Below are 9,886 nucleotides of genomic sequence, written 5' to 3'. Positions count from 1 at the left end.
TATGTACATGCCTGTATTTAGACCTCTATAAATGCCCTTTGCCTCCTAATTCTTTCCTCTATTTCCTTTTACTTTCCTCTTGTCCCACTGTCATGTTCTCCCTTCACTCAGGCTTCCTTGATTCCTTTCAGTTGCATTGCTTTTGATCAAGCCCTACCAGCCATCCTGTGCCCTCCTCACCATCGATTTTAGATAATTTTTTGTTTCCTTGTCCCTGGGTTGGTTAACAGCCACTTCCTTTCTCCCCACCCCACCCCCCTCTCCCATGTCCTCCCAGAACCATCGGTCCCATTATTTTCTCCTCTAGATTGTTTAACCAATCTATATCATCTAAATAGACATATAGAGACAATAATAAGCACAAAAACAAGGCAGAGCAGAAGGAAACAAAAAACCAAACGACAAAAAAAAAAAGGAATGCCTAAAAATAGTTCTAGGTCTGTTTGTTGTCCTTTAGGAGTATTTTCCTGTTGAGTCTGAATGGGATGTCACTCCCTGGCCCCAAGGTCTGTTTTTGGTATTCCCTGGAGACTTCATTGCTTTGCTCCCCTTGCTGCTCCTTGCACGCCCTTAGCATTCCCCCACCCCACCCCCAGTTGTCCATCCCCTTGGGAGGGGGGATTGAGCTCAATTCCTGCACTGTGCCTCCAGTGTTGTCCCTTGTAGCACGGTGGGTTCATGAGGGACATTGTGTCTCATAGTGGGGCCAGCCCTATGGTCCTCTCTGTGCATTGGCGGCTCTGAGCAGGAATATCATCCTCAGGGCTTGGTGAGCCAGGATGGGTTCCGCTCTCTCCTTCCTTCTTTGTTTGCGCCTGCGTGCTCTGGTCAGATGTACCCATCTCCCTGAGCTGTTGCTTTAGTGCTGTCCTTTGAAGGGGTGTCCATGTAGTTGGGATTGGGGCTGGCCCCAGGACCTCTCTGTGTGGTTGCAGGTACATGTTTTGTTCCGATTAAACCGTTGTGTATATGAACTGGAACCTGAGTAGCAATACCTTTGGACTTATCCTCAAATGTTATTGCACATACAAACATATATGCATGTTTACAAAAGTACATACACATGTGCTTTCCTATGTGCATATCTACCTGTGTAACTACACACAGGAGTTCTTTTAGGTTTGTTACTATTAGTGTTGCAAGATTGTGTGTGCCATAGCATTTACAAATGACATCCTTTACTCATATGTATTTCTTAGTGTCATCATGAAGCGTTGACCAAGTTGTGCATATCTATTACATTTTACATCAACATGAATTTTCTCTTTCAGGCAAATGAAATGTTGCTCAGTGGACGGAAGCTGACTGCACAGGAAGCATGTGGCAAAGGACTGGTCTCCCAGGTGTTTTGGCCAGGGACATTCACACAGGAAGTGATGGTTCGAATTAAGGAACTTGCCTCATGTAATCCAATTGTAAGTCTAATTTTTTCTCAACATTTGAGGGGGCTTCCACAAGTTTGTGAAAGCATCCTTGAATGGTGCTCCCCCCCCCACCCCCCCCACACACACACATTTGGCTCTCATGGACTTATTTTAATTTTCTTCGGCTTCAACCAGAACTTATATATGAGTAATTGATGATCGGTTCCACCGTCAGCCTCTGGCCTGGTGGTAATTGCTGGTACTGAGCTTCCCCAGCATCTCTTCCCACAAATGTATCCATTTGATTTCTGTGGATTCCATTTGGTGAAGCCCATGTGTAGGGCTGCTGTTCGTGTTATTGAAAAAGGATATTTTCTATGAACAAGTCATTGGTCTTGCAAAATTCTATCATGCGATCTCCAGCTTCATTTCTATCACCAAGACCATATTTTCCAACTACTGTCCCTTCCTCTTTGTTTCCAACATTTGCATTCTAATAGCCAATAATTGTCAGTGCATCAAGATTGCATATTTGATCAATTTTAGACTGAAGACATTGGTTGACTTCTTCAATTTCCTCATCACTAGCTTTGGTGGTTGGTGCGTCAGTTTGAATAATGGTTGTATTGATTGGATTTCCTTGAAGGTGGACAGCTCTAATCCTATCACAAACAGCATTGTACTTCGGAAAAGATACTGACGTGTCCTTTCTGACAAACCACGTAATGCCATTCCTCTTGACTGGGTCATTCCGCACATAGTAAGCCACATGATCTTCTAATTCAAAATGCCAGTACCAGTCTCTTTCACTCAGTAATGCCTAGGATACCAGCCTTATATTGTAGATGACTTCCACGTTTCCTAGATTCATGTTTTATACATTCCATGTTCAATTATTGGGAGATTTTTACAGCTGTTTCTTCTTGAGTTTTGTGCCATCAGGAAATGAAAACCCAAGGCCCCACTGCCCCAGGCGTTGTTCCCTTCACATCACAAGGGGCCGCTCAGCCGAGTGCAATTTGGAGAGCCTTCTGAGCACAGAGGCCCCTCCTCTGCCACCTGACAGTGGTCTGCTCCCATTCATTAGGCCTTCAAGTACCGGACAGGGTTTCCATTCTAAGCATAAGCTTCTTAGTGGCTCCTTCCTCTGCAGTGGGCAGTGGATTCCCTGTTCTTAAACCGTTCTTGGTCTGTTCCCTTTGGGTGGCCCTGCTGGCATTTGAGGCGCCAGTTACATCGTTTTCGGCAAGACACAAGACACCTCAGTAAGACAAACTGACACAGTGAGACCAATATCCGTTTCCTTTTGTGTCCTGCCATTTCCCTTGCACCCGAGCACTTTTCCCTTGTGCCCTGTCTCGGCATCTATGGGACAAAGGGTCGCCCTGTTCTGTTGCTGCCCGAAGCTCACACTTCCTTCCCTAGCTAACTGAGCGATTGGTCCCTAGAATGGTGGAAAGGAGAGGAGGAAGGGGGTGGGAGGCTGTGACCATGGGAGCCACACGGCGCAGAGTGGTGGCCAGGCGTGGGAGCCGTGGGAAGCAAGGGGCCCCACAGCTCCCAGGCCTGCCCCAGCTCGCTTGGCTTTGATGGCTGCTCCCTGCCCACCACAAAGGCCTGTTCATGCCCAGAGCAGGCACGGGCTTTCCACCCACCTTCGGATACGGGGAAGCGGGGCACGAGGGCCCTAAGCTGGGTGACTGGGGAGCCGCTGGGTGTGGCAGAAGCCTGAGCTCCAGAAGGTTCTCTGGCCTATGGGGAGGAGGCCCAACAGAGCAGGGAAGCAGAGAGCTTCTCTGAAACCCACATCGAGCGGGTGACCGGAAGAGTGAAGCTGCCCTTGAGCTACAGGGAGTTGCGAGTGGCACCATCTGCATACGGCTTCGTCATCCCACACCCTGTGTCACACTGCCTGGCTCCCGGCCCTCAGCCAAGGGCTTCCTGGGCTCGTGTACCGAGCACAAGTTCCCTGTGTTGCTGCCACAACTGGGGTCCCGCCACAAGCACCCTGCTTGTGAGTGAGGGGGCACAAGGGGCAAGCTGAGCTGCTGGTAGACATTCCCCGCACTTGGGTGGGTTTGATACAGCCTGCTCCAGGGCCAGGAGCCCAGTGGACAGACCAGGGAATCCCCAAAACGTAGCCAGCGCCTGGGGTTGGCACGCAGCAGTGGCCGGGCGGCTGGCACAAGCACTCTGGTGGCTGCAAGGCGGCTCCAAGGCAGGGCGTACGACCTCCACCTGGGTAGTATCCAAGGCACCTGCAGGGATGTGATCCTGACGTGGGCTGGGGAAAGGTTGCGGCGAGTGTCCAGGCCCCTGCCCGCCATCTGGAGCATGGGAGGGGAACTGCACGTGGATGCTCACTTGCAACCAGTCTGGGCACTAGGCGCCAATGCCCGCAGGGTGTTCTGCTGAGCAGGGCAGACTGTACTGCATCGGAACCCTGCCTGCCCCTCCTCAAGCCCTGCCCCCTCCCTGCCCATTCCACCTCCCACCGACCCCACAATCCCAACTGTCCTCCTGACACGGGCTGTTGGCTGCAGTGAGGGTGTGCGCGGGCTGTGGTATGAAGGTGCGGGGGGGTCCCCGTCAGGCTCCTCCTCCAGCAGACAAGGAAATGGTAGCATCTACTGCATCAGGTTGTTGTGGGCAGTGGATGTTCTGATTGCCAGCTGTGTCCAGATGGTGCCCACAGGCCATTCAGGAGGCGGTCATCCGAGGACTCTTAAGAACCTTCTGTCACTGAACATGACCTCCTGTTGTTGTTAGCTGCCCACAAGTCGGCCTCGAGCTCAGGTGGGCCCCAAGTGTAAGAGAGAACTGCTCCATCGTTGTCTGACTCTCATCTACTCAGGCCGTTTTCCTGGCCTTTATTCAGAGGAACTTCCGGGCAGGGTCGGCCTTTAGGTGAAAAGCTGACTACAGACCACTTGTGTCTCTCAGGCTCCTGAATCTGACCTAGGCTGAGGGATTTTTGTACCATAAAGGAACCGTCTTCCACCCAGTAAGTCTTTCCTCTTATCTGACTGCAATCCCTCCTGCTGCTGTTAGCCTACTCATTGTGTTCCAAGCGGTGACAAAGTTTAGATCTCTACTCTCCTCCCTATCTTTCACCCTGTGAGGGTGGTCTTCAGCCAGAGGAGGAGACAGGAGATGTTCTTGGGCATCAGAGGGAATACAGGAAGACTGAACAGTTCAGGGCCCACCTGATGCTTCCCCAAAAGCCAGGAGGACTAGCACGGGAAGGAGTCCCCCGAGAGACACTCTGCAGCTCGGCCTGGTCGTTGGCAGATGGGGCCCATCAGAGCCCGCCGCCCTGGAGCCACGTGCCGGCATCCATGGTGCACAGCAGACACGCACAAGCACATCCACACGCAGAGCCCTGCCCGTGGCAGGCCGCAGGGGTCAGGCCCTGGTCTGGTGATCATATAATCACACAGCAGCTGGACTCTCGCCCATCAAGTCGGTTCTGACTCATAGCAACCCTATAAGCCCGAGTAGAACTGTCCCACCACCATCCATGCCTTTCCAAGGCTGTAAATCTTCACAGGGGCACAAAGCCTCATCTTCCTCCCGAGGAGCCTCTGGTCGGTTCCAACTGCAGATCTTGGCGGTCAGCAGTCCAGCACGTTACCTCTATGCCACTAGGCTCCTTGCACCTGGCTGGGCTTGGGGGTGAAAAACTGGGTCTTGGAGCCGGTCTTGGCTTACCCAGCCCACTTGGGCACTCCAAGACTATGTTCTCACTTTTAAAGTGAAACGGAGCCACGCCGAGACTCTTCGGGGGTGTCCGGCGGGCAGGGCATAGAGAAGGGATGTCCGAATGGTACTTCTAAAATACCTTTGCCTTCAAAGAATTCACACAAATACAGGGTCTCCTAAATACCACTTTTGCTTGCTACAAAGCCACCTTTGTATGAATTCCTGATAAAAGCAATGTCTATAACAACAGCTTGAAAATATGCAAGCATTTAAAGAACGGTACTAATCAGAAGTCATCTGAGTTTTCGTAATGTAAATATCCTGTCGATGTCTGCAGGAGCTGGGTGGGGTAAATGCTCTTCAAGTGCACCAGCTGTTACCCAGAAGTCCTGTATAGGGTCACGATGAGTTGGAATCAACTTGATGGATTTGGTTGTTTTAGGTTGGTTTTTTAAATATGTGTATAGACATTACAGAAACTAACACTTACCTAGTTCTTTACTGTTGGTAGTGTAGTGGATACATATTGATTGGGCTGCTAACTGCAAGGTTAGTAGTTGAAAACCACTGGCAGCTCTGCAGGAGAAAGATGAGGCTTTCTACTCCCCTAAAGAGTTAGTCTCAGGAACCCACCGAGGAGGTCTTACTCTGCCTTTAGACTCTAAAAGCAGGGGTCCTCAAACTATGGCCCGTGGGCCACATGCGGCCCGCCGAGGACATTTACCCGGCCCACTGGGTGTTTTTGCCCCGTTTGTTTTTTTACTTCAAAATAAGATATGTGCAGTGTGCATAGGAATTTGTTCATAGTTGGGTTTTTTTAACTATAGTCCGGCCCTCCAACGGGTCTGAGGGACAGTGAACTGGCCCCCTGTTTAAAAGTTTGAGGACCCCTGCTTTGGAGGGTCGCTCTGTTGGCATCGTGGTTACTCGTTGGGCTGCTAAAGCAAGGCCGGCAGTTTAAAATCCCAGCGGCCCCCCAGGAGAGAGATGAGGCTCTCTATTCCTCTGAAGAGTTAGTCTCAGAAATGCAGCAGGGGCAACAGTTTTCCCTGTCTCACAGAGTCACTGTGAGGACAGAGTCACTCTGAGGTGGAGCCAACTCGGGAACAGTGGATTGGGGTTTGGGTTTTTACTGTTCTCAAAGAGCTCTTGTGGCACAGGAAGTTATGCTTTGGGTAGCTGGCCACAAACAAGGTCAGCAGTCCAGCCGACTAAGTATACTGGAAATATTTAATCCCCTCCCAACAAAAATTTCATTTAGCAAATGAAAAGGTGAAATGTTGCTTAATATTAACTAGCACAACTCCCACCAAACCTTTTCCAGATGTATCTGTGAACAACCATTCTATTTAAATAGCAGCCATTGAACCCTTTTCATTGAGCATCAAAGTATTCAATATCCAGGGACCCTCATTGGCCAGCAACAATTGCTAGGGGACAGAGAGCTGGCTCACTGCTGAGTAAGGGCCAGGGCAGCACTTAAGTCCCACTCTCAATAACTAACTAGCCATTTTGAAACTGAGAGTATATCCAGTAACTGATTTGAAATATGATTTATTCAGGTACTAAGTCTAACATGTATTGTGAAAGGGACAGCCTCGTTATGAAACAGGTAATTGCTCGGCGTGGAAGATTGCCTCAGTAATCAAGAGAGAGGCAGAACCAACACGTATGCACATACTCACCCCCCTTACTCACTGCTTATTGTTTGGCCCAGGTGCTTGAGGAGTGCAAAGCCCTTGTGCGCTGCAACATGAAGATGGAGCTGGAGCAGGCAAATGAGAGGGAGTGTGAAGTACTGAAGAAAATCTGGGGTTCCGCCCAAGGCATGGACTCCATGTTGAAATATCTGCAGAGGAAAATTGATGAGTTCTGATTGTCAGCACGTCTACTGAAGGACACTGGAGCTGCTTGGTGGGGGACATCATGGCCCCACGTCACCCTACTCTCCACCTCACAGCCTGAAATAAATTTACCCGTACCTGATGCTTGGAAGCAGGACTGGAAACCTCCAAGCTATTTATTATCAAGGAGTTTTTAAGTACTGTGACTTGACAATAAATAACTACAAAGCTCCTTAGTCCAAATGTCATTACTTTATACTTAATGTCCACACATGTATGAAATGTAACGACGAGCACTACACTGCTCTTTCGAAGCTCGTCTCTGTTCTTGACTAGCGCTGTATACAAAAGAAACGAATTGTGCTTTGCTGTCTTTGGGTGCCAGCAATGCCTAGAATAATGTCATTTTTTTCCTTCTAGAACACACAATTTTAAATGTTGTTAGCCAGCTTTCTTTTTCCTGTCTCAAACAGTGATAAAGAGAGATCGGAGGCATTGCCTTGGTCTCCATGAAGGTACACATGCCTCAGAGAGGGAAAAATCTAACTCAAATATAAACCTTCCTCTTCAGGATGATTCCTTCTGATGAAAAGTTCCCAAACAAATTGCCCACCTAGGGTATATACTGAGACATCAGCTGGTCCTTGTTCTTTTTTAATATGTCAGTTATTACCCAGTTAACTTGAAGAAACCACTCTTTTTCTAGAAGAAAGCTTGTTTTGCAGTATTAGTGAATCACTGAGTAGCGTAAGTATGGATATCTAAATTATATGTTGGTTTTGGCAGGTTTAAAATCGTTTTTTGACCCTTTTGAGAAATAACTTCATAAGTGATTCTTGTTTCTGGGTGAGAAATACTACTTTACATACAGTTTTGGTTTTCTATTTGCAGATGTAATTGATTTGATGTATTACACCAAAAAGAAGTATTTTTATGTTTATAATAATGTATAATTTTTAGGTTCACTTAGAATGTATTTTATTTAATAAGTTAAAGTTCTTTTGGCACACTATTAAATGTAGATACTCCTCCATCACCACCCCCCAAAAATCAACTACCTTATGTTAGACTTTTAATGTTCTCTGTCTATACGTTTATGCCTACACAATATACCGACAACAGTATGGTGTCCAAGAGTGCCCTGTGTACATAGACATTTTGCCTTCCTTCCAGGAGGGTGCTGATTCCTGACTACAGATGCCTTTTATTACTTAGGCTTCTGAGCTTGCAGTCATATTGAATGTATGAAGAGTGAAATAAAATCAGACCTTATTTTTGTATAGTTTTGGAGTTTATACTTAGAGCTGACCACCTCCAGATGACGTGGAGAGCTATATAGTATATAAATCTACCTTTGCCTGGGATCGATTGGTACAGTATTTTTGCATCTGTGGGACCTACTTTTTTGTTCAGTAGTTTGAGCTATATATAAACTGTACAATTTGTAAAGTTTTTATAGAATAAAATATTCAGCTGTGAAAACTGGTTAAATAAAACTAATATTTCTTAACACATTTGAACAGTTTCTATGATGATTCTTTACTTCTGTGGTCTCATGGGATGTTTTGTTTCTCTAATCTTTTTTCTTAGTATACTTGTGTGAATGAAACATTTGTACAGGGTTTAGAGGAGTGAAGCTAATACCTGTGTTAACTACTGGCTGAGAAAGAAATTGAACAAGACTAAAGCCCTGCCAAGTGAACCTCTGCTTTGGCCCTTCTCACTCAGGTTGTCTTGAATTGTGTTAGCCAGCTCCTTCTCTCTACTTGGTACCACCTATAAAGAGACTTAAAATATATTTTTTTTAGTTCGGCTTCTTTTTGAATTTCATATTCTATCACAAATTTCTGTGGTTAGCATCTTTAATTTGGTATTATGTTTAAGATATTTTATCTCTGTTATATAGAATCATATACCTTATTTCTCCACTATGCACACCTACCATGTCATTATTTTTATCCCTATTTTTACAGCTAATTAATGTGAAGTCCAAGTTTTCATCGGTCAAGGTAGAACCAGGCTTCTGACCCCCAGGTTTTGAACCAAAGTCCATATTCCAACTACTATGCCCAATTAACCACCAAGTCTGGTATATAGAATTTACAAATAAGGAACCAATTTAGCAGATTCACGGCAAATTAAACGTCTGGGTCCATCATCCAAGATTCAACCCTCCATGCTACATTGGCTGTTCTTGCCTGTATTGGCATGTCACTCCCTCTGATATGACGCCAACGTCCACCTTTCATCTGCTGGCTTGACTTCCAGGGCAAGAGAACCAAGGCTCACTTGGGGAAGAATTCCAACCCACATTAGATCCTCACATTCAGGCCAGCACTGGGAAGGTGCAAGAAAGTGCAACCTCTCACACTGGGGCTATCTGAAAAATAGACTCAATTTTAGAGGATAATTTGGCAGTATCTGTCAAAATAAATATGTCCAAACCTTGACAACAGTATTTATAAGAACTCATAAAGAGTGAATTCTTTTGTGACACAAGAATAAAGGTATATATGCCATTAAATTCATTTCAGATTTCTTAATAATGAAAAATTAGAAATGACATCAAAGGATTAGCTAAGCAATTATACAACAGCCACACAGCTATTGGAAAAGGAATTTTTCTAAAAGGTAGGGAAAAGAAAGTAGTTGCAAGATTATGTGGCAAATGTTCCCATTATACACAAGTCAACATGATCAGATCTGTTTCCCTACCTACTGTGACCCCACGTGTTTCAGAATAGAATTGTTTATAGGGTTTTCAGTTGCTTTGGCCATTCAGAAGTAAATCACCAGACCTACTAATGGTTTTGAACTTAATTAAGTAGATGAATGTTTGGCCAGTGAAACCACTCAGCATCATCAGGGGTCACAATCAACTTAATGGCAACTGGTTTATTTGGGCTCTTTTTCCTCCAATGCTCCTTAGCTTCTGGGTTTAAGTACTGCTCAGCCCCTTGAAAGAATTATTGAGCA

At 46.3% G+C, this 9,886-nt stretch overlaps 1 protein-coding gene across 1 annotated transcript in view; it reads left to right on the top strand.

Moving 5' to 3' along the window:
• Nucleotides 1-8,424, top strand: part of CDYL (chromodomain Y like) — a 136,735-nt gene extending 128,311 nt beyond the window's left edge. Inside the window, exons 6-7 of the mRNA XM_013006978.2 lie at nucleotides 1,272-1,415; nucleotides 6,784-8,424. Of these exons, the coding sequence (XP_012862432.1) occupies nucleotides 1,272-1,415; nucleotides 6,784-6,942 (303 nt within the window). The 3' untranslated portion in view covers nucleotides 6,943-8,424. The remainder of the gene's footprint in view (nucleotides 1-1,271; nucleotides 1,416-6,783) is intronic.
• Nucleotides 8,425-9,886: the final 1,462 nt, after the last annotated feature.

This window comes from Echinops telfairi, unplaced genomic scaffold, assembly GCF_000313985.2.
Source record: "Echinops telfairi isolate 266 unplaced genomic scaffold, ASM31398v2 ScPeMD7_655;HRSCAF=1070, whole genome shotgun sequence".
NCBI lineage: Eukaryota > Metazoa > Chordata > Mammalia > Afrosoricida > Tenrecidae > Echinops > Echinops telfairi.
The sequence above is the reverse complement of the archived record's forward strand: the minus strand, read 5'-3'. Positions and strand labels throughout refer to the sequence as shown.